This window comes from Nannospalax galili, unplaced genomic scaffold (genome assembly GCF_000622305.1).
Source record: "Nannospalax galili isolate Female #2095 unplaced genomic scaffold, S.galili_v1.0 scaffold144, whole genome shotgun sequence".
NCBI lineage: Eukaryota > Metazoa > Chordata > Mammalia > Rodentia > Spalacidae > Nannospalax > Nannospalax galili.
This window is the reverse complement of record NW_008353267.1, coordinates 1,607,556-1,633,622: the sequence shown is the minus strand read 5'-3', so window position 1 is coordinate 1,633,622 and position 26,067 is coordinate 1,607,556. Positions and strand designations below refer to the sequence as shown.

Here is a 26,067-nt window from a genome sequence, read left to right as displayed (position 1 = left end):
GAAAGTCTGGAACAGTTCAAAACCTTTATGTTTCTTTCACATCTATAGGGATATGTATTTAGAATGGAGACCTCATTATCGTCAGTGTTGTAGGTCAGTTAGGTAAAACTCTGAGTCAGTTTCAGAGCCTGGCAAATATTTATATCCCTAATATGAAAAAGCATGTATTGTGAGCCAAACCAGCCTGCCCTTCACAATCATTCTCTTAAAGCTTTACACTAACTGTTCATTCGAAGGGTGTAGCTAGAGTTAAAACAATTTCTGCATCCACGTTTTTAATCACTCATTCACCTTTAAAGGTATTAGTTAAACTTGACTTAAACAAATAAGAATATATGCAAAACACATGTCAGAAATCAAGTACAAGTTGCCATCTTCACTGTGAAAGTTTAAAAGAAATCTTAATTTTAAGTCAGATTCTATAATTCTTTCATGTGCCATAATTATCTCATTTTCTTGTGCCTGTGGTAATAAGGTATCACAGCAGACCATGGAGATATATCGTCCTAGAAATTTGCACTGTGGATAATGGAAACAAAAGCAAATGGAATCCGTGGTGCATAATATATATTCTAAATCTCTTAGAACAAAGAAGCACATCTTGGGGGCATGTGAAGAACTTCTTCAAAATTACTTACTGCCTTGCTCTTCTCCAGTATGACTGTGATAACTCTTCTTCTATTCTAGTGGATATGCTTGGGGATAGTTAGAAAAGCTCATAAAATGGGTATCATAGACGGACCTACTTCCTTTTATTTTTCCACATCTTTTTATGTATATATGTGTAAATATATACACATATGCATCCCCATAATATACAAATGGTTGGCATATATTTTCAATTTAATGTAAACACTTGCTTCTCTTCTTTCAGTATTAAATTTTAAGACTGCATTAGTTGAAAAGTATGCCCCTCTGAATGACTTCATGAGAAATAACTTCTCCAGGGTCTCATAGAGGAATGTGCATTTTGTTTTCAATGGCTATCATCTAACTATAGACAACACAACATTTGTGACTTCTTTTTTCAGTTGATAATAGGCACTTTCTAAGAAGAGGATTTGTTACCCAGAAGACTGTGAAATTCAGTCTTATGATCCTTTTGTAAATGGACCTGCCTGAGCCATAGCAGTCTATTGTATCACCTCAGCAGAAGTCCAGCACTGCAACGGTGTGCAAAAAACCTTTAGAAAATTGTAGCCAGAATAAAATCATAGAAAAACAGTCATCTGAGCTGAATAACTTAACATATTTTACTTCTTGGTTGGTTTGTTAGTTACCACATTTCCTGTTACCTATACAAACAGTAAGAATCATGTGTCAACAATTCTGTACCTGTGTTTCATTCTTTCTAAGTCACAGATATGCAGTTAAAACATATCTAATTGCTTATGCTCTTTAAAAATAATTATAACGTTAACAGTTGAAAGTTTGGTACATTAGGCTTCTTTGCTAAGAGCCTTTCAACTTCCCCCCTTGAACGAGCTTTGGAAATAGAAATGTGGAATATTCATCATCTTTGGACAACTGGCATATCTAACGTGATTTGTTAAAAGGCCCTTATACCCTGTGGTGCAGTTTTTCTATAATAATATACACTATATTAACAATTGAGTATTTATGGTGTTGATGTCAGCTTACAAGATGACAGTTGTTCTCCAAGATGGAGGGAGCAGGGAATTCCTTACATAAGAGTTAAAGATTACTATTTAATATAATGCTAAAAAAGGAGAAGCATCATTGAGTGGAAATGCAATTCATGCACAAAACCCATAGCAATAAGTTCTCAATATCTGACACTGGTATCTGATGTAGGCAACGGAACAGTCATTTCAATGGAGCAAACATTGCCTGCAGGGAAAAAGAACCTAACACTAAGTTACAGAAAAGTACCCTTATGGTATGGGAGCATAAAATGGTGCTAACAGCTTAAGAAGTTCAACTCTTCCTTGACATTAATCTATAATTGTAACTTAACAGAATAGTGAAGAAATGATAGCTCAATATACTCAGCCTGAGATCAAATTTGTCATGGCAACATTGGCAGGTTAGACCCTGAATCTTCAAGGTAATTACATTGCCTTAGTTAACAAAATTCATACTCTTTTATTACAGAATAGAGATTATAAATAAATGTAAAGTGTGCATGCAGTCAACTGCATAATATACAAGCGATATCTATGTCTTAAATAATCATCTTCTTTGGCAGGCCAGAATCCAGCTGGACATGCAGGATGTACATATCAAAATCCATATTGTGTTCATCATATTTAAAGCAAGTGAAAATATATATGTATATACTATATATACACATATGTATATAGATGTATATACTGTTTTAAATATATTAACAAATATATACGTATATATATATATATTAAAAGTTGATTTCATCTTTGTCAGATTCAGGTGACTCAGGCCTTGAAACACTAAAAATATCCTGACATGGTATTTGAGAAGGGACTTGGAGTGGCATTTGGGGTTTTGGAGAAGAGGTCTGGGGTACACTTTTTTCTGACAGTAGTTTTAAGATTTCTGCCACCTGCTTTTCCAGAGCAGTCATTCTGCAGCTCAGGAGCTGGATGTCCTCTTTGAGTTCGTGTTTTACTTCCTGCAGTGTGGTTTGTAAGGCCTGTTCAGGGATGGGGTAAAAGGGGTGCTTTGCATCAGCCTGAATGGGACTATGCTCTAGAGGACTTCGGGCCTCTCCAGCTTTATCCAAACGAAGGTCACTTTTTGTAATTCCACTGTCACAAGAATCTGTTTTCCTTAACGGGTTCTTGGTCACACTGTTCTCTGAGTCACTGCCCTTGGTGTCCTCTGACAAGAGCCCCATTGACTCAGCTTTGGTGACATTATTCCAGTCTTCCTTTTTCTCTTCATGGGTCCCCATGCCGTTCTTCAGTCGTAGCCATCCTTTCCCATTTCCGTTTTTCATCCTGATGGGGCTGTTGACTTTGAGACACTTTTGTTCAGCACCACCATTGGTCTTGAGTTCCATGGCATCATGGTTATTCTGCTTGAGGGACTCACTGGTTTTCACATAGGCCAGAGAAGTCTGGATGGGAGTAATCTGTGACACAGTGACCACGCTGGTACCTGTGATGGAGGCTCCATTCTGCAAGGAGCGACTTTCTACCTGGAGTTGGTTCCTCTCAGGGTCACCCTGAGTGGAGCCTTGGTTCCGCAGTTCCTTCTGCTGTTTGAACTTCTGGAAGAGCTTCCTGACTGGATGATCTACGGGGATGCTGAGAGTCACTTCGTTCTTCTGCCGAAGGCGCTCTTCCTCTTCCTTCTTTACATCGCTAATTTTACGGAAAATGATCTGAGGAACGGGAGAGATAATGAAACCATGGTTACAAAATATATAATAGTGTCATACTATACTGGATATGATTTCCTTTTCTTTTTAAAAAATATTATATTTATTATTTTTATATTTTTATGTGTATGCGTGTATTTCTTGCATATAAGTAAGTACACCCATGTCGTGCAATGCCCACAGAGGATAGAAGAGGCTGTCGGATCCCCTGGAACTGGAGTTACGGAGTTGTTAGCTGCCATGTGGGTGCTGGGATTCAAACCCGGAACTTCTGCAAAAACAGTCAGTGTTCTTAACCGCTGAGCCATCTCTCCAGCCCCATGATTTCCTTTTCAAAGGAAACGTGTGAACATACCACATGATCCTTTATAAAGGGAAAAGGTATTCAGATGCCACTTAATAATAACCTATTATACTTAAAATTCAGTATTTAAACTTTGACTACTGGCTCAGTTCTCTTCCCTAAGATTAGAGAGGGAAATAAGATTGACACCATAGTGTACAGTTACTTGATGCCTCCATTTAAAGGAAGGCACACACATATACTAATATATCTGCATATATGTATATGTATAGATATGTATGTGTATTGAAATATATATTCCTTAAATTCCTTAAATTTCCTCATTTTTGTATTTCCCCCTTTTGTAAATATTTTTCAAAACCATTTTTTAAACTTCATCCTCTAATATTTATGGGTAAGCTGCCAGGAGTTCCAGGCCACAAGCATATTAAAAACAGCATTGAGTTTGGCAACGAGACACATGGCCTTGGAGTGGACAGGGATTACGTATACCTACAAAAGCAGGATTAGAATTAGTGAGGAATAGTTTCTGAGAAGCAAGGGACAGCTCAACACATATACTTAAAATTGCTATTAAATATACCACCCAGAAACAAAGAATTTACACTCCTCAAATATCCAAACCTCAGTAAGTATTTTGCCCATAGGACACTTGAGCTGGGGATGAAATTTGGACTCTCCAAATTCTAAGAGTCTTAGTATTTTAAATGTGAAATTTAATATACAGTTGATGTGCTATTACATGACTATCCCCCACTAAATAAACATCTTATTAAAATATTTTGAAAATATTGGGAAAAATTGTAGTAATGTTATCAAGAGACATGAAGATTATTGGGTATATGAGATGCTATCAATTGCATTTTCAGTTAAAAGTTAATTTAGTGAGTAACTGCAGACAAAGCTGTAAGGAAAATTCAGAACAGAATTACATTTCATGAAGCATGTTAGAATCACACAATTTTATAACTCAAGCAGAATTACTTATCTCTTCCATCCTCACCATGCTGTTGCTTATAGTAGAAACACATGTGCAGTGCATAGTCCTGACCCATAATAGATAATCAAAAGAGATTGGATCTCTCCCCTTGAACTCAAAATACAGCCAACATGAAACCATTCTTATCTCCTTTCAAAGGTTCAGCAGCTCCCTGGCCAACATATTGTCACTGATTTCATATCAGAAAGCAATATTCATGATGGTCACTGTTAGCAGAGAATTCAAGGAGGCACTAATTCTCCTTCTATGCCAGACCTCATTTTCTGAAGTGGTACTGGCAAACTAAATTTAGTTTATCAAGTCATAATAATTTGGATTTTAAAATAAATATTCTACGGGCCGGAAAGATGGCTCAGCAGTTAAGAGCCTCGGTTATTCTTGCAGAAGATCCAGGTTTAAATCCCAGCATCCATATGGCAGCTAACAACTGTCCGTATCTCCAGTTCCAGGGGATCTGACAGCCTCTTCTGTCCTCCACAGGCGTTGTGTGACATGGGTGCACTTACCTACATGTAGGCCACTGTTGGGGCTGGAGAGATGGCTCAATAGTTAAGAGCACTAGCCAGCTGCTCTTGCAGAGGACCTGGGTTCAGTTCCCAACTCCCACATGACAGCTAACAGTCATCTGTAACTCCAGTTCCAGGGTATCTGATACCCTCTTCTGACCTCCATGGGCATTTCAGGACACAGGTGTTTTTATATGCATGCAGGCTAGTACACTCATACACATAAAATAAAAATAATAAATAAAATATTTTAATAAAGAAATAAATATTCTAAATTCAATAACTATCTGTAAAGGCTGCCATATGTGTTTCTCTCTAGTGGCACATGAAGTTGGGTCTTTTTAACAGATGTAACACTAATCTCGAAGTCTGACATCAAAGCTGCAGCAGTTTAATTAGAAATCTTCCCAAGTTTGACACATTTCTATCCTTCTCTGTAAACAGAGCATACACTAAGCTTTCAGGGCATTTACACTCTCTGGGACCAGATAGACCCAGATATGGAAAACTCAGAGAGGATTTTCATCCCTTCCATTGCAAACACTCACTTTGGTGTCATGAACCCACAGGAAAGGTTTGATGCAAATGACTTGACATGTCCCCATCTAATTCACTCCAAATCCCTTTGTTAAAGATATGTAATTACTTTGCCTGGGGCAGGCAGAGCTTTGGTGTGATGTGCAACTGAGAATACCCTTGGTATTTGGGGGAAAACGAATCCTGTTTCCACTCTTAGTGGAAAAGAGCAGGTGTGTAGCATCCAGGAAGGTCAGACATAACACAGAACAATCATGCAATGTGTGGGGCCATCGGTGCCAGTTGGTGTAGATGAAATTTCATTTTAATGGTGACTCATTGCTACCTTTGACAACCTTACTGATATGTAATGGATCAGACTTTTACCATCCCTGTAATGTCTCCCTGCACTTCACAGCTTATAGGAAACATTGAAGGCTTGATATGCCCAATGACTGAGAGTTGATGGGCATCTGAGGCCACAGCTTTATTTATTTGTTAATATTTTCAATGTAACAGCTAACAATTATATTCATTTCATTGTGTGTTTACCAAGTTCAGGGTGTTGAGTGATTTAACATTGCAATAGCTCCTTGAAAAAATACAAAGAAAAAGTCTTTTCTAGCTTTCTAGATCAGCAGCTGCTCACACTCACCTCCTGAGAAGAACAAACAAAGGTATTTAGATTGCTAATATTAAGCTGAGAACAAAGACTCCTACCATCAAAATAGCGAGCACAAAGGGAGTCCTGGCAGAGGGCCAGAACTCCCTTATGCATCAGGAGACAAATGAGGCAGAATTGGATTAGTGCATCTTGCCACCGAGAAAACTAAAAGGAACTTGGAAAGAGAAAGAATTTGGATTTGAGATGGTAGGTGACAGAGTCTTGCATTTTACACCATTCCTTTTCCTTGTCTTCCCTCTCCAGAGGGTAGGGAAGGATATACAGACAGATAAGGCAAGGACACTTTTATGAGGTGAGAAAAGCTATTGCACTCTACATAAGCCCTGCTACCAGAGACCTTCATACCATTAAACAAGCCACACAAGGAGACCAGCAAACAAACATGGTCAATACTCTGGGTCATGATCACAATGACCACAACCATCCAGATCTCAAACACAAGCAAGCCCAAGGTACTGAAACAGGACAGTCCACCTCCCCTTATCAACCCACAGAAAGTTTGAGCCCAGTTAAAGCAGGTTGGGAAGAGAGAGTTATGAGAGTGGATACTCAGAGTATACAATTTGAATTGAAGCCTAGCTGATAACAACTGCCACTTGAATTTGATCAACTGCCTACCAGATCTGTGCTTTTAAACTAGAGGCAATTTTTTAAAAGAATCAATGGATTTGATACTTTACTAAACTAATTTTTTTACTATGGAACAGATATATCAACTTATCAAAAGTTATCAAAAATTTACACAGAGGACTGGAGATACGGCTCACTAGTTAAGAGCACTGGCTGCTCTGAAGAGGTATCCAGGTTCAAATCCCAGCGCCCATACTGTGGCTAACAACTGTCCATAACTCCAGTTCCAGGGGATCCGACATACTCTCTGATCTCCAAGGGCATTGCAAGACACGGGTGCACTTAGATGTGTAGGCAATACACTCATACACATAAAAAAATAATAAATAAAATATAAAAAGTTTACATAGAGCAACACCTTCACTCATACGCTTGACTTTCTCCCATGTAACGGACATCCATACTGTATGAGATGCATCCTATCGTTCTCATATTGCAGAAGAGTAAATGGAGGCACAGCAAGTTTAAATGATTTGTCCTAGGCCACCCAGCTAACAAGTGGCTAAGATGTAAATCCAAGGAGTTGGAATCATACAATCTTAACCATTCATTCTGCTGTTCCTCGGGGCAATTTTAATATGTGCCCTGGACCATGGGGAAACCTGGACAGTTGAGCAGGGGGAGTAGGGGAAGAAGCAGAAGTTTCACACTAAGCAGGTAAGCCAAGCCCTTTACAGAGGATTGGTCATGGAGAATGATCCCTTAAAACAGTACTTGGACCATATTGCTGGGTCCATGGCAGCCTTGCCTGCTGGCCGGAAAGACCTCGAAGAGAGGACTTCAGACTCTACTGATGCTTGCTTCACTCTATCCCCATCAAAACACATGTCATCAGCTTGTTCCTTCTAGCTCTTGTCAAGGCTGCTTTGTGTCTTTTCTTTCTTATACTTGTATAAAAACCCATTACCTGGAGGCAAAACAAGGGGAATGCAGACTCAAATAATGTTATTTGCCCTGGACTCTGACACCATCTTTGATCCCTCTTATGTCTAGATTCACTTGTTTATGAGAAAAGGATGCCTGTTTTGTTAACTGCTGTATCTTAAGACTCTGCCATAAAACCTACTACACTGAAAATCCTCAGAAAATAAATCTTTAAAATTTTTACTTTAAAAATCATGTGTTTTATGTTTGTCTGTGTGCGGGAATGTGCATGTGTGAATGCAGGTGTCCACAGAGTCCAGAAGAGGAGACCAAAGTCACCTGGAACTGGAGTTACAGGTAGTTATGAGCTGTCTAATGTGGATGCTGGGAGTTAAACTCAGGTTCTCTGCAAGTTCTTAAACTGTGAGGCATCCCTCCAGACCCTCAGAAAATAAATTTTATTCAGAAATTCAACCACCTCATATACTTAGCATACACACATGTGATGGGACTGAATTACAAATAATGAGTTTTTTCATTCCTTTAATATTTTCCATACCCTAAATAATCAACCAGTGATGTCTGTGCTTTTTAATTATTGATGATTATATCTACCACTATTTCCTTATTTGGAAGCACATACTACATTGTATGCCCTTTAACTTTCCTTACATCGGGCCCACTGCTGAGCACATAGATAGTCAACATATACAACCAAGGAAGACTCTGTTCAGAGTTAGCTACAAATCATAACCCTATTCACCTTCCTTACAGGGATACAACAGCATGCACTAGAAACTTAGTTTTTGGCTTATGGCAATATTAAATTTCCTTCAACCCCAAGGTTATTTTTAGAGACGGATCTATAAGTTGACTCATGTCTTATACGTAAGTTATGATTCTTATGTTGTTGTTTGCCTTATGCCAAAAATGATGCGTCATCTAACAAACCAGAAAATAAAACACCAGGAATGTCTAACTGGGTAAGTCACTATATTTCAAAAATGCTGCATATAACAGATTCTCCCTATAAGATCTCAAAATTTTGGTGATAACTTTATGAGCCTACATTTCCATAGTAAGTATTCTATGTGGCCACTACAGATTTTCTGATGAATTCTAGAGTGTTTCCTTTCCATGTACCATTTACCTGTATAATTTAGTAATGACTGTAATAAAATGGTTCAAATAAATAACACAATGAAAAGATTGAGAGATTTTATTAATAAAACCCTTTAAGTATAATGTATATTGTTTAGATAAGATAATTCTGCATGTTAATTTTTGGGCATTGGAAGTAACTATAAATAATAAGATTCTTCATAATCTGTTTGAATCTTTCATGGCCATATCTCCTACAGAAAGTAAACAGTCTCCAGATAATTTGACATAAACCCTGTAGGTTAATTTTGCATAAGTACGACATTGAAATAATGATGTATTCCTTAGAAAACCACATTAAAATGACCCACAAAAATCATTTTTTAAATGTTAAATATGAAATTATAAGTTCTCATATGAATTAAACTATGTCAAAGAAAAATGTAAATCTATGATTATCAACAAGGTATTAAATCAGCTTTTAAAACTCTATTTTTTCTGCATATTAATAACCTTGTACTTAATGTACTCCAGGTCTATCTTTTGTCCAATGGCAAATCAAATTGCTATTGAACACTATAAACATTAAGGACAAAATTTAAACTGGATAATCGGCCACTAGGCTATGGTTCTAGCTACACTTTTATTGGTCCCATGCGTAATAGCCTGTGCTGTGTTAGCAAAGATGTTTATTTCACTTAAAGCTTTTCTTCTCTGTGCTTCATTATGTTCTGTGGAACCCATGCTGGAAGGTTTAATTTATTTAAATGATAAAAGCTTCTTAAACCTAATAGGGAGCATGGCCAACTGAGCTTTCCATTTCAAAAGTAGGACATTTGATCATAAAAGTGATATCAAAACTGAATCATTTTAATGTGGACTAAACTTTGAAATCCAATAAAGGCAAAGGGGGAAAAAAGAATCATTTGTTTAATGGCATGGATTTGGCATTATATAATTTGTAGAAAGATAGAGGTGTTTTCTCTCAAATGGCCCATCATTTTCCAGATCTGTAAGTCCAAGGAATTGTCTGGGAATGTACATCTACATGTGCTGAAGCAGGTAGTGGCTCTGGTTCAGTTGGCTCTCCTGGGATCCAGCTGGTTTGGCTCTTTTTTCTTCTTACTGTTCCCATACACTTAATCACTAATTCTAATTCTAGCCTTCCTAATTCAGCTCAACCTGAGCAAATGCAACAAAGCATTGTTTATTAAACACTGTCCTGGGCATATCAGAGGCTGTAAACGCTTAATGTGATGGTCTATTTATAGACGTCCATTCTGTAAGTTTAGATGTGTGCAGTGTAAGATAAAGTACCATTCCTTTTTCAGACATGGCAGCTTTGCTTTACCTCATAAGTCCTATAAGCCCTCATAAGACCAAGGACAATACTATAATCTCAGGTTCCAAATAAAATTTGGGAAATTTATAAATAAATTAATTAAGGTGAATATATGCCTTAATGTTAGTAGAGAGGAAAAGGGAGGTAGTAGGGAGGATAAAGAAAAAAAGAAGGAAGGAATGGAGGTAGGGAGGAAGGGGACTATCTTTAATTTTGATAATGTGCAGGTACTACCTAATGTGAATGGGCGTGGTCAGTGAGCGTTGTTGATGTCAGTTACGAATTGGCTAAGGAAATGTAAGGCCCCTTTCTCTTGTCCTTCTTGTTTTCCCCTCTTGTAGGTTTATTAGGGAAAGTAAGTGAAAGGAGCTCCAAGGGAGAAATCCCTGACCCAGTTTTGAAATATATTTAGTACATATGGCTTATTTCTAATAGCCTTTCATGTAAATTAATAAGGATAAAAGCATTTTTAAAAGCAAAAATTGTTAAGCTACTCTAAAATAAAGCTGGTCAGGTTTGGAGTCACTGTCTCAACCTTTTCAGGAACCCATGAATTTTACTCCTTATCTCAACTTGTCTCATTTTCCTTCAATCCAGCCTCTGCAAGTGCATATTCAATATGACAGTGTCCTGGGATTTAAAAAACACTGAATAAAATCACATTTCCTTGATATTGAATCAGTAAGCCTCCTTCAAAGGCCCAGCCCTCCAACCTCGACCCTTCACTTCTCACATGGCCTCCACACACCAGCCACACTGACTCAGTCTGAAGTTCAGAATACATTTTTCATATTACTCTCTTCTCCTCATTTGCTGTAGAAGTCCCACTTGTCCTTTGACATTCATCTCATCTCATGTGAGCCTTGTTTTATGAGGCTATGTAATTTGCAACACCCAATGTAACATGAAAATTCAGGGCCTCTAACATCATACATCACTCTAATACCAAAAGTTTCCCCCTAAGGTAAGAAAAGACATAGCATATAAGATCTTGCTACTTATGGGGCTGGAGAGATGGCTCAGTGATTAAGAACACTGACTACTCTTGTAGAGGACCTGGGTTCGATTCCCAGGACTCACGTGGTAGTTAACAACCATCTGTAACTTCAGTTCCAGGCAATTTGACTCCCTCTGACCTCTGTGGGCACTGCACAACACAGGTGTGCTTACACACATGCAGGCAATACACTCATACACATAAAATAAAAATAATAAATGTTTTTAAAAAGATTTTGCTACTTCTAGTCAACATTGAATTGGAGATTTAGTAAGAGAACTGCCAAGAAAATTAAAGGTATCCAGAATGTAAAGAAAGAATTAGGATTCCTTCCATTTGGAGAGGACATGATTGTGTATATAGGAATTCAAAGTGAACCAATAAGACACTGTCACAGAATAAAGGAGGTCAGTGAGGATGCAAGATACACACAGATGTGAAGCTCAGGTGCATTTGTATGAACAGTTTCCAGGGGGAAGAAAAGTGGGAAATTAGAATAACTAATAGGTATGGAGTTTCTTTGAAGAATGCTTAAGGTATTCCGGAATTAGGTAGTGATGATCATTGTACAATTTTGAGAATACTAAAAATATGGAATATATAAATTATTAATTGTAAGTATATGAATCATGTCTCTATAAAAACATAAGCTTCCTTGTTCAGAATTATTAAGAATTTCAAGATGGTTTGAGCAAAATATTATACCGAGACAGGGCCCTACTATAAACAAGGTCCTGTGTGCCTACACAGGTTTTACACCCATGGAGCTAGCTAGGAGGCTTCACTCTCCTCCCTCCTATATCCAGATCCAGGCCAACAGCACTAATTTTGTGCCACTCACTAAGTGGTGGGATGCAGCAGTAAATGTGATTTTTATTCCCATCATGAATAATTTTTAAGCATCGATCATATTCCAAGTTCCGCTTTGGAGTTAAGAGTATAGCAATAAACAAGCAAAATCCCTTGGATATTCCATGTAGTGTTAAGTATTAATATGAGTTATGAAAACAAAAATCCTATCAGGTTATAGAAGGTGGTCTCTGTGTAGAAAGGATGCTTGAACAGAAATATCTGTGGACTGAGAAGTGGGCTGTGGAGGTAGCTATGGGGAGAAGGATGCATCTGAGACGAAGGCACTGCAAGTACATGGCATTTAGTAAACAGGGAGAGTAGCTAGAGAGGATGTAGGCGAGGTGGACAGGAACTTGGGTCTTAAATGAGAGAAATCATCGGAGAGTCTGGAGGACAGGATCCCCATAATCTCACTTCCTTTCTAAAAGGACTGTTCAGGATACTGTGGAAAACTGACTGCAAGATGGGAAAGGCAGCAGGAGTGACAGGAACTATGAGTGGGAGTTTGTAGTATAGTTGAAACATGTAAAATTAAACCATAGAAGCAGAAAAGGAAACAGTCAGAAACGATCAGTTTCTGGATTTGCCAATTAACTAGTAGGTTTGTTGATGGATTGGATAAATGATCTGAAAGAAAAAATGAGTTTGTTTGTTTTTTAAAAGTAGTACACCTTTTAGTCAAGCAGAAGAATAGATGGTAATGCTTGCAGTGGTAGCAGAGAAACCAGAAAGACAAATTATTCATACCTCAACACGCACATACATAGGCATGCATGTGCCCATGCACACACAAATACGCACATGACTACATTCACGTGCATAATATACAAAAGTGAAGAAGGGAATGAGGTAGACATCTAAGCCCATCCATGAAAAAGGGCAGAGCATGATAGCAGTCACAGCTCACAGCAGTGATGAGACACGTCCTGAGGCCCCTCTGCCCAACAGTGACTCAAATGTCATCTTAGTATGTGCTTGGGATAAGCTCTCTCATCCAATGTTCTTCATGGCTTCTGATTTGATCTCCTTGGAGCTTCTTCTTCATCTGTATTTCCCCACAGCTAGACATTACATAGGCGTTTTGTTCATTTTGTAAACATTTTGTGCTGTGCACATTTTTCACATTTTTCTCTGTTTCAGGACTATAGATCTTTGTTAGGTACATCCCACCTGTTACAAATTTGGGTACCAAAACCTCATATTATGAAAGGAAATTTTAAGCACACATTGGTGGTTTCTTTGGCAAAATGATTTTCTCAAAGCCTTCAGTAATTGTTTAAAATCTGTAGATGGTCAATTCTGTGTGTTCAGACCCTCACAAGTTCTTTCTTAGTGAAAATGAGGTCTCTCTCTCTCTCCCTTTCTTTCTCCCTCCCTCTCTCTCCTTCCCTCTCCCCCTCCTTATCTCTTTCCTTCTTTTGCTCCTTGTTCTTTCCCTCTCCTTTTTTGTCTGTTTTCTCCCATCATGAAAGGCATTAGACCTCATAAGAAAGTGGAAAGTCACATTCCTCACCTGTGCTTTGCGTTAAAAGTCCCAATCCACGTTTATGTGCAGTGGCTTTTCAATCTATTTTTAGTCCTCTTCTACCCCATTCTCTTTCCCTTTGCTGATTTGTTTAGAAGCTTTCTGGAATCACCTCTTTCTTTCGTCTAATCCTTGTTAAACACAGCCAGATGAAAGCCATATAAATTGTTCCACCATTTTCTAATATCTTCCAACAGAGCCACAGCAATGGGGGACAACCACAGTCAACAATGTTACCTGTCATCTGTCATAGAAAAGTACTTCACTCCTTCTTTTCAAATCCCAAATATTAATCTTCTTATTATTTCCACTTGTAAAAACTAGTGGCACGTATTTTTATTATTTTTAAGCTTCTTTTCTAAAAAAATTACATTGTTTAATTATGCATCCATGTGTGAATCTCTGTAGGTATGTGCACATGTGAGTACTGATACTCAGAGTCCAGAAGATGGCATTGAGTCCCCTGGAGCTGGACCTATAGGCAGTTTGAGCTGCTAGACATGGGGTGTTGGGAACAAACTTCAGTGCTCTGCAAGAGTGGTAAGTGCTCTTACATACTGAGTCATCTCTCCAGCCTTAATGATATTTGCTTTAGAATAAATGGTGCTAGAACCCACTACTGGTTTCATCTTATGTTAATTACTAGCAGCACTGAGCAGAAGAGAATTCAAAAGAAGAACATCCTTTTATTTTTCTGTTCTTAGCATAAAAAATTTAATATACCCAAGTTCAATAATAAAAAACTGATAAAGGTAAAACATCACCATTGTATTTTGCTGAAAAAGTAAGAATACAACTCCCAACACATTCCTGCATCCCATAAGTGAACCATTAGACTACATTGTATTTGAAACAATTATTCCAGTCATAACAGAGATGATGTTCCCATATTTTCATCTGGAGAAACATTAAAATACAAATACCACTACTGAGAAAATTGTGCTAGATACTTTACATGAACTATTGCCTCTTTTAATTTTCACAAAAATCCTTGTTAAAGAAGGAAAAACTGGGGCTGAGGGAGATTTTCAAAACCTTCCTCAGGATCTGGAGAGATGGCTTAGCAGTTAAGAACATTGGCTGCTCTTGCAGAAAGACCTGGGTTTGACTTCCAGCAATCAAATGGCAGTTAACAGTTGTCCATAACTCCAGTTCCAGGGGCTCTAATGGCCTCTTCTGACATCCACTGGCATTGCATGCAATGGGTGCACTTATATACATGCAGGCAATATACTCAGACACATAAAATAAAAATAATGGAAACAAAAAAATTTTAAATGTGGCTATTGTGATACACTTAAAAAAGCACTTTGGCCCATCATATCATTTCTGCTTGTATCTCTGCACATTATTTATTATTATTTCCATTCTTAGGTGTTCCCATTTGACAAATGAGGCTCAGAAAAGTTAGGTGAGTTTCCTAAATTCACCTTGTCAATAAATATCAAAGAAGAACATCATTTCCAAAAGCCAGTGCCTGTGTTCCTCCTGCTGTTCTGTTCTAGCACTTCTAATGTTAATATTTGTTTTGAAGTTCATAGTGCATTCTGAATATAATATCCTATGAGATGTCATTTGATATCATTGGGTTTTTTTTTTCTTCTATATGGTTTCTTTGTTTTTTGGGTTTTTTTTCTTTTGCATTGAATTCTTATGTATTTCATATGAAACATCTTAATCATCACTATACCCCCTTCCTCACTGGCACCTTACATACCCCACCACTCCAGATTTCACGAATTCTGTAATTTGGTATCGTTTTTATCTGCAGGAACATATCTACCATGCAGCTCTACTTTTCACCTTGGAAAACAATGACTATACTTCAGGGGTGCAATTACTGATGAGGGATATTGTTAATACCTTAATGAATTTTCATATTAAAACAAATTTTCTATACCTTCTGTTTAAAAACACAACTCTAGCACATTTATTTACATTTGGGCTTTTTCACATTTGACTTCAACTGTAATAACATAATTATTATTAGCATCACATAGAAACTCCTTAAACTTAAAAGGTGTGTATATTCTAAAAGAACTTAGCAATGCACATGTAGTCTAAATGATATACCACCATCTCAGTATTTGACAGCTCAAATCAAATATGCATAACATGGGATGGGTTGAGGGCATGGTATTTCTAAATTTTGTGGAATGTCATAGCTAAAAGTCAAAGGAGTCAAAGGGATTAGTCACTGAACTATGCATACCCAGTCACTGCTGATCTGAGAATTCACTTGTCCTTGTTTTCAAATTCATCTTCTGCTTCTCTTTCAGGATATGTGTGATTGTGGATTAAAATTGTCAAGTGGGATTTTTAAAAATAAAGAGTGCTTGGAGAATTAGGAATAAAGAGTTTAGTTAGTATCTTGCTCTATTTTTTATGAAACACCTGACATTACTTTATAAAGGAAAGAGCATGATTTGGCTTTTCGTTCTAGAGGTTCTGGAGCACAGTGCATAGCTCAGGTTGAGGGCCTTATGGCAGAAAGCATCAAGATACTGCCATACATATGAAATAGAATATGAAGGACAGGCTCAGAGGGCGTACTAGAGGTTCTGGAGCACAGTGCATAGCTCAGGTTGAGGGCCTTATGGCAGAGAGCATCAAGATACTGCCATACATATGAAATGGAGAATATGAAGGACAGGCTCAGAGGGTGTGCTGGATTCTCTCAAAAAACTAATCCAGTCCCATACAGTTTTCATTAATATCTTCTGACTGTGACGATCCCATGAGCTAACTACTATCTACTGGCTAACTCTTGAATTTCACGTCAAGAGCACCTGATTGCAGCACATGATGCTCTGGGAAACACACCACATCTAAACCACAGCAGGTACCATCCTCAACATTACCTACCTACCTGTGTGGAATCTGTTATGCTCCTTTCATCCTTTATCGGGTATATTTAAAGATCTTTCTAAACTAAACAATTATTGTATCATGATATTTAGCTATTCAATGTAAAGTAGATATTTACTGTTTATGTTGATTCTTTAATAAGAGTTATGAATATAGCATGGATTCACCCAAGTTTAAAGTTGAGAATGAGATCTTTAATATTTTTTATGCAAAATTTACAAATTCTAGCTCATTATTCATTATACCATTAATTCCAGTTCAGTTAGATGTTATGTCTTTTCATAGCTGCAAAACTAGACAGACATACAAGTGACTTTGCCTTACATATTTGGACCATTGCCACCCTATTCCAATTGATGAGTTTGGATTAATTAAGCATAGTACTACTAGAAACAACATTAGCAATTAGTGTCACTTCCCATTTGAAACTAACTCTGCAGGAATCTTGATGCTTGGGTTACTTGAGGCTAGAGTTTCAGCTTGGCCATGGCTCTAACTAGCTATGTGACCTTAGATATAAGTCCCATAATCTTTCTAGACCTTAGTCTGTTTATTTCACTAATGATAGGATGATGGTGCTTGTGATTTTAATGGTATCTGTAGGATAGGCAGCCAGCATTTGCTGCTAAGAAAGAGGAAATGCAATCTACATTATGCTTTTTTAATTTTTCTTCACATAATTTTGCTAGAAATAGCACAGTTGTGCTATTTTCTTGGTGTCAAAAACTCCATGTACCAACTGCTGAGATTTCTGTGACCCTCAATAACAATTATAGATCCAAGATACAAATGATACTTTTATTTATGTTTTGATTCTGATTCTTCCATAGCCAACTGCTCGCATGCTGTGTTGAGAGATGAAAATTTGTTATTACCAAGGTTTGTGCCTCTAAATATTGCTGGCCGGTAATTGAATTACAGTATCTAGAGTTGAGTACTAGCTAATAACTTTGTCCCTATGGGATTGAACTGTAATTAGTTATTCCAATCAAGAAAGAACAGAAGCTATCCTGACTATGTCTTTACTGCTAAAATTGCCCAGAGTTGGATTTTAAAAGAAGAACCAGTTTAAGTGGTTGAGATATGCCACCATCATACATAAACATATATCTTCAGCAAAGCCAGCAGAGGCCAGGGAAGGGATAAAAATTCTGGTTAGGGAGAACTTGTCACAGTATTGTAGCATGAATTATGAAAATATGTGAGCACTAGTATTAAAATATGTGGAAATTTTACTGTATATCCATATCACTGGTACCAAATGTAATATTTGCTTATTAAAAACACATGTAACTAGGATTCTGTTTGAAAAGAGTCTTATACTGTCAAAATAGATGCCCTCTATCACATTTTATTTATCTTCAGCAAGTTATAATATTCTTGGGTGGAAAAATCTTGTATTGCACACATTGCTATAAAAACTGTTTCCTGTTAACATAATCTCTAAAACTTGAGAAGTCTTTGCCCTGGTTTCTTAGTAAGAACTGACTACATTAGACCAGCTGACACCAGAGAATTTTGACTCTGAGTGAAGGATAATCCTTGAATGAGAATTGAATATTTTTATAAGAATCATAGGGTATACTGGGGACTTGAGAGATGGCTCAGCTGTTAAGAACACTGACAGTTCTTGCAGAAGACCTGGGTTCGAATCCCAGCACCTACATGGCAGCTAAAAACTATGTGTAACTCCAGTTCTAGGGTATCGGACAGCCTCTTCTGTCCTCCATGGGCATTGCACAACACGGGTGCATTTACCTACACGCAGGCAATATGCACACACACATAAAATAAAAATAATAAAATGTTCTTTTAAAAAGAATCATAGGGTATAAGAATGGGAAGAAATTATAGTTCACATATTTCAGAGTCATCTGGACTGTAGGTACATTCTATAGGCAGAAAATATGAAAATAAATGACTTATGGGACTGGAGAGATGGCTCCGTTGTTAAGAGCACTGGCTGCTCTTGCAGAAGTTCTGGGTTTGTTCCACAGCACCCACATAGCAGTTAACAACTATCTGTAACTCCCATTCCAGGGGATCCAACACCCTCTTCTGGCCTCTGTGGGCATCACATGATGCAGGCGCACTTACACACAGGCAGACAAAATGCTCATACACATTAGAAAAAAACAACTTGAAAATGTAAAAAAAAATGACTTTAGTAAATGCAGGTATATACTATATTTATGGTTTGGAAAACTGACTATTGCTAAAATGGAAAGTCTTTCCTGATTCTTGTAAATACTATAAACCAAATCAAATTTTATAAAGATAATTTTGAAAAATTTAATAAGTTAACCCTACAATTTATATGAAAACACCAAAGATCCTCAACAGTGCAAGTAGGATTTATTGAGAAGAAAAACACTGTAAAATTTACATCACCTCATAGTTTACTGCTAAAAACTGTAGTAGTTAATGTAGTGTGGCATTGGTACTAAAGACAAGCAAATGAACAGAACAGAGTAGACAGAAATAGACTCACATTTACCTAAACACTGAATAATGATGGTGTTGATATTATTTATAGTACACTAGAGAGATAATGATCATACATATCTATGTAAATATATATGAGAGTAAATGAATTCCTATGTCAAAATTATTATATCCTGACTTTTTCCCTTATAGCACAAACACAGTAGTTGTCAATTTATTGTAGAACTGAGGTTGGTAAAGTAATAAAAATAAAATCTATTTTAAAGGGGACTGGAGAGATGGCTCAGCAGCTAAGAGCACTGGCTGCTCTTGCAGAGTACCCAGGTTCAATTACTAACATCCGCATATCATCTAACTACTGTCCATAATACCAGTTCCAGGATATCTGATGCCCTATTCTGACTTCTGCAGGTATTGCACAGCATGGGTGCACTTACATACATGCAATACACTTATAGCACATAAAGCAAAAATTTTAAAAAACCAAAATTAAAAAAAAACACTTTCATGACTTCAGTTTAAAAAGTCTTTAAACATCACATAAAACAGGCTGGGCAAGGTGGCACATGCCTTTAATCCCAGCATTCTCAAGAGGCAGAGACAGGTGGATCTCTGTACAATCAAGGCCAGCCTTGTGTTCATGGTGAGCTCCAGGTCTGTTGGGGCCAAAGGAGACCCTGTCTCAATAAAGCGCCCCCCCCAATCACACAAAACAGTAACCATATAAAGGGGAGAGGGAAACCCAGTACAATAGATAACATTAAAATTACACTAAGGGCAGGGTGTGGTGGTGCACGCCTTTAATCCCAGCACTCGGGAGGCAGAGGCAGGTGGATCTCTGTGAGTTCAAGGCCAGCCTGGCCTACATAGTGAGTTCCAGGACAGCTGGGGCTACAGGGAGACTCTGTCTCAAAAAAACAAAAAAAATTACACTAAGGATTTATAAGATGTTTTTGTTCCTTACAAAATACTGCAGGGAGAATTAAAAGGCAAGGCATAATGAAAGGAGACAAATTCATCATAGAGGGATAATAAAGAAAGATGCAGATACATGATATTATGTACACTGTGTGAATATATGTACACAAACACATTCATAAACATTTGTACTTAACAAAAGACTCATCCAGCCTCCATAAAAACAACTACAAATTATGAACAGACCCAGATAGCTCTAAGAAAAAAATATGGGCATTTTTGTTCAAAAAATTATATAGACATTTATCATGGAACTGTGCTTCCCATAATTAGGCATGAAGGTAGTACAATTCATAACTACAATGTGCTATCTTTACATACTCATCAAAATAGTTAAAGTGAAGAAATACAGTGTTCAAATTAAATTAAATAAGACAAGCTTCCTGCTCACAGTTCTGTAAAGAACAAAGGAACGTAAAGAAGTGATTTCAGCACAAAATACAAATACGAAGCAGAAAAGCACATCTGTGCAAAACAGACCAGACACTCCTTAACTGACTTCTGCACAGTTAGCTTGATCATCACGTCTCAGTCTTTGCAAGACACACTGACTGATGCCCACAACACGTCAGATGCTCCAGATGGCTAACCTGTGAACCTGATTCCATAAGCTGAACTGTACTTAGTCATGCGCACATTCATCAGTAGTCTCTTAATCCGCTTTTAAAAAGACCAAAACTAGACATCCAAAGTTGGTATTATTATTTTGTTTTAATAAAGATTAATATCACAAAATATTGGTAACTGAACATACATTTATAAAGTTTAAAATTAAAACATCTTACCAATATATTCCATCAGTCCAGTCTATAATGACGAATCTACATGCAACGCTTTCTAGAGTTTAAGTTCTGGCTTATACTGGCTGAATCAACTTGTCCTTCATATATCATTCATCAGCTCTGTGATTCTAGGCAAGGTATCTAACCTCCCTGTGCCTCATTTGTTTCAGTTGCAAATGGAAAGGTAAGGGTAACTTCCTCACAGAGTTGTTTTGTAGGCATAAGACATAGAGAAATCTAAAGGACTTTGAAGGATGCCCAAGACGTCACATACATTCTCTTGGTGAATGCTAGTTATTAGTATTCCCGATACCTGCTGCATAAAATAAGAGACTTTCTAGTAGAGAAGCAAGACTGATAATATGGATGTAGAGAGAGAGGAGTGACTAATGACAGTCAACTGCATGAAGCCTCTAACATTGCTTAGTATGACAGCATGGGGGAAGCTTTTACAACCCTTTCAGAAGAAGCACTGAGTCATGGGTAAGAAGCCATTAAAAAGACGAAGGCTAAAAATAGATCTGGGGATACAATACACTGTCAGTAGAAGGATGCAAAGAGTTACAAGTATGTAACATGCAAAGAGCCTTGTGTTGGCCTACATTCTTGGCATCAAAACATTTCTGGAATTCAGAGTAGAAAGTTAATCTAAAAAGATAACTTTTAAACATATTCATTCTTCTTTAATGGACTTGGAGTTCCATGCGGCAGTCACCATTTCTTCTTTTCCCTGAAACTCTACAGCACATCCCCCACACCCAAGACACATACTTTCCTGGTCCACATGCCAGTCACTGTTCGGTGACTAGCCTCCATAAACTCATCCCAGTCATCTTCCTCTTCTGATTTCTAAATGTCAGAGTACCTGAGCTTCCATCACCTGAAATAATAGTTATATTTTGAAAAATGAAAATTTTATATTAATAATGATTTTTCCCTAATATCTACATTCATATTCCTAAAGGGAATCATCTAAATTGAACACATTTTGGAGGCAGAGGTGCTATCATTAATTCAAGATGACAGACATAACCAGGACTTGAGAAACACATGACCAACACATGCATAGAGATACTCGACGTTTCTCTATGACAGCCATTCAGGGTCATCAAGTCTCAAAACAAACTGCTAACTTTCCTAAGAAACAGGATAGTCCCCTCCCAGAGTCCTGGACTGCAAATGGAATGCAGTTCCTGCATGAGACTTGCTATTGTCTCCTCTGAGTTCAGGAGGAAGGATCAGACAAGCAGTCCATCTTCATGACAAAGATTCCCCACATCACTAAACTCCTATTTGTACCAAGCTAAATGACATTTCTCCTAGAGATAGGCACTACCATAGGACTGAGGTCCAGCTGAGAAACTAAGCAGAAGTGATATGCTCCATACCCAGGTCACACCTAGTAAAATTTCCCTGCAGGACCACATTTTGTTGCCAGTCTTCCCGAGTTATACTTCAGCTGCTTCACACATACACAACCTCATGACTCACTCAACCATACAAAAAGGGAACATGTGATAGCTTGGGACCAGTGCAGCCAGGAGAAAGCAAAGCTAAAGATGGACAGCGTCTGGGACTCAGCATCACTCATGGGGAGACTGCTCACCAGGGGCTTGTTTGGGATTGTTAAAAGTTTTATTGTGTTGTGGCAGTTAAATTTGAGGGCTTCTGGATTTTAAGAGCTGTCATTTCCTTTCCCAAAAAACCCAGATGGATTTTCTGTTGTTTTTCACTCTGATTTCACTGTATTGCTGTTCACTTTTATAGAACTAAAGTCAAAGAGAACTTGTAATCTATAATTCTTTGGATAAAATGTGTTTTTCAGGGGCTGGAGATATGTCTTAGCTGTTAAGGGCACTACTGCTCTTGCAGAAGACCTGGGTTCAGTTCCCAGTATACACATTGCGGCTAACTACTGTCCATAACTCCAATTCCAGAGGATCTTCTGATCTCTGTGGGCATTGCAGGACATGGGTACACTTACACATATGGAGGCATTTGTACACATAAAATAAAAATAATAAAATATTTTAAAAGTCTTTCTTCACAGACTACACAGTTAATCTTGGCATTTTTTTCATATTTTGAAATAAAACATATTTTTTAGGAAAATGGATGGTGTGCAAGGACAATAAACACATAAAATGTTATTTTCTGAACCTTATTTTATTAAAGTGAAATAAAGAAGTTGTGAAGCAGCAGTTGTTGAATTTCAAGCATTGCCTTATAAGTAGTGATTCCTAAGGATCTGATTACCCCATCTCCTTTGATGCTTTTGAGGAAAATGGTTCCAAGAGAGGAAAAATCAATAACTTCAAGCTCTAATGACCACCGTAGATCAATTACTGAAGTCGATACCATGCTGGTCGAGCTATATGACTTCCATCCCTCCCTTCTGCCCTCCTTCTGTTTTTATTCACTATAAGGAAAAGGGAATCTCTCCAAATTGTTTTATATTGCTTAATATCCACAGGAGCAAGAAAACTCTTCCTACGTCTCATCAGGAACAACGTGAGAGTATTTATTTGTTAAATGAATCTGAAGACAGGATACAGTCACAGAAACCTTCATTTCTATTGAAGAAATGAGAGAGGTGCCTCATGGCATCTCACCATTGAGATAACATCATGTACAGCTAAAACTGATCCTTCCTGGTAAGAAGTTTTTATCTCCCATGCAAAAAGATACAGACATCAAAAGCCGGGAGACTAAACCTGGTATGGTGGCTCATGCCTGTAATCCCATCACTTCAGGAGGCTGATGCAGAAGGACTGCTGTGAGTTCAAGGCCAGCCTGGGCTAGAGTGAGACCCTGTATCAGGAAAAAAAAATCCAATTTAATTAAAAATAGGAAAACGGAGAGACTAAATGTACAAGATGATTTTTTGTTGTTGTTTCATTCTTCTTTTTTTCTTTGAAAATCCTAATGAATTTGTTGGGCTTGCTAACAGAGCGTAGAGTGGGCATCTCCCCATTTACAGCTCGCTGGAAAGTTCACACTCAAATATAGATCCTATGACTTCCTGACAGTCGCACAAAATGGCGAGAGAGGTGCCTCATGGCGTCTTGGTTTATATACCCTTTGCCCCCCCCTATCATGCAGCTAAAGTTGACTGACTGGGTGGGAGGGGTAATCGACTCTATATATAATAAGGCCTATAGAGTCTGATTTGTGTCCCACATGTCCCTCAGCATGGGTCCATCCACTGGTCAACCTACTAAGAGTCTGGTCCCTGTCAGAGACTGTTTCTCCCCTCCCAGCAGCTATCAGTTACCAACAGTTTCTTAGATTGGGTTGGGATTTCTTACCCACTTCCCCATGTCGTGCTGGGGTTTTGTCTGGTTTAAGCTTGCACGGGACTTGTGTATGCTGTCACCATTGCTGTGAGTTCATATGTGTAACTGACTGACTGTTTGGAAAACTGTTTCTTTTGATCATCCACCACCTCTGGCTCTTACTATCTCTCTGCCCCCTCTTCCACAATGATCCCTGAGCCTTGGGAGGTAGAAGTTTGACATAGGTGTCCTATTAAAGGAGGAGCACTCTGCAGCCTCTTGGTCTCTGCACATTGGCCAGTTGTGGGCTTCTGTGTTAATTGCCATCTGCTGCATAAGGACCTCTCTGGTGAGAGTTGAGAGATCTATTCATCTTATGTGTAGAGGTTGCATTGATGATGTGTCACTTAGGGCTAAGCATCTCACAGACTTTTATCCTCTGGGCTTGATCAGTTCCAGAACTCTATAGTCATCTTCACCTGTTAGAAAAAAGGCATCTTTGATGAGTGGTGAGAAGCCTTACTGAAAAATACAGGTACAGTATGTATACATGAGTACATGTGTATAGCTGAAGGCTATGTAATGAAAAACAGTTCCAAGCAGGAGAAACCTCCCTTCCAGTTGTTATCAGGATAGTCCAAGAGAGTCCTAAAACAACACAGTCTATTGCCATAAACCTTGATTGTCTCCCAGAACTTGAAGGTAAGACCCTATTGCTGAAGACAGGCCATATTTTGGGCACAAGACCTGGAACAATGGAACTGGAACTGACCTGGAAGCCTCCTCTCTGAACATGCTCTCATGGTATCAGAGGATGCTATGCAAGCTGCCAAGGGAGAAAACAAATTAGTGGTCCTACCCAGCTATAAAGCCTAATAAACAATAATTAGTGGCCCAGCAAACTACCTCCATTGGTATAGTACTGGCACTTTTATCTTGAGGGGATAATCGATAGCTGTCTAATTGGAATTCAGTCCTGCTCAATGGGAGGGAATTCATACATGGTACTATAAACATAGCTATATATAGCTGGTGAGGTCAGATCCTAGAGAAATACATACTTTTGCCACATCCCTAGACCAACATAATTTCTTACTGTATTCTAAATATGCATCCTCATATCTACAGATCTGAATTGTCCTTTCAATTTGTCTTTAGTTACACTCTCAGGTGGCCATTCCTACACACTGAAAGAAAAATCTCTCAGCTCAACACAAGAGAGCATGTGACACCTCGGGACCTCTGACATCAACAGGGCACTCAGTCAACACTTTCGGCTCTCCTATGACTGTTTCTTCAAAATCCACCCAGCTCCTCACCTCTTTCAATCTGTAGATGGTCGTTCCTTGTTTATTGGGAAGACAAAGTGATGAGTTTTCTCTTGCCTTTCCCTCTTTTGCTCTCACCACTTGTAACTAAACCGAGCTCCCTCACCCTCCTTCCACCCAAGGGAGTAAAATGTTCTTATCTTTAAAGCCAGTGCCTTCGACTGTGGCTTGTCTGACTGCCTGAACCCTTCAAGACATTTCTCCATCCATCATCCTTACATCCAGCAATAGCTTTAACTCCTTTTCTATTGATGCTTTTTATCTTGGCTTTAGCTCACTCATCTTTCCCAGTCCAGTGAAGAAGTAAAAAAAAGTTCATAAAACTCCAAGCTAACACCTTCCTTTAACTTTTCACCCACTTTCAGTATAATGTTTTTCATTCCCTACTAAAATAAATGTTCAGCTGTATATTTTCCATTTGTCTCTCCAGATCCAGCCTTCTCTGTGCTCTGAGATGCTGGCCATATGAATAAATCAACATACTCATTTGGTGCTTTGTTTCCAGTTGCATGTTCCCAATGGGAAGCACTAGAAAAGATACAGGATGAAGGTGAGGACAGACTAGGGTCCTCATTATTGCAAACTTTCTTAAAAGTGTCTCCATGGGTTGGCTTAATTCCTTCATTAAGTTCATAATTTCTATCAGACAACTTTCTTGATATAATCTTTCTCTGTCTCTCCCCATTCCCTTCTCTCTCTCTCTCTCTCTTTCTCTCTCTCTCTCTCTCTCTCTCTCTCTCTATATAT

At 38.1% G+C, this 26,067-nt stretch overlaps 1 protein-coding gene across 1 annotated transcript in view; it reads right to left on the bottom strand.

Annotated features, from left to right (window-relative positions):
• Window positions 1-1,440: 1,440 nt before the first annotated feature.
• Window positions 1,441-26,067, bottom strand: part of Kcnh5 (potassium voltage-gated channel subfamily H member 5) — a 371,827-nt gene continuing 347,200 nt past the window's right edge. Inside the window, exon 11 of the mRNA XM_008850496.2 lies at window positions 1,441-3,325. Coding sequence (XP_008848718.1) covers window positions 2,378-3,325 — 948 coding nt within the window. The 3' untranslated portion in view covers window positions 1,441-2,377. The remainder of the gene's footprint in view (window positions 3,326-26,067) is intronic.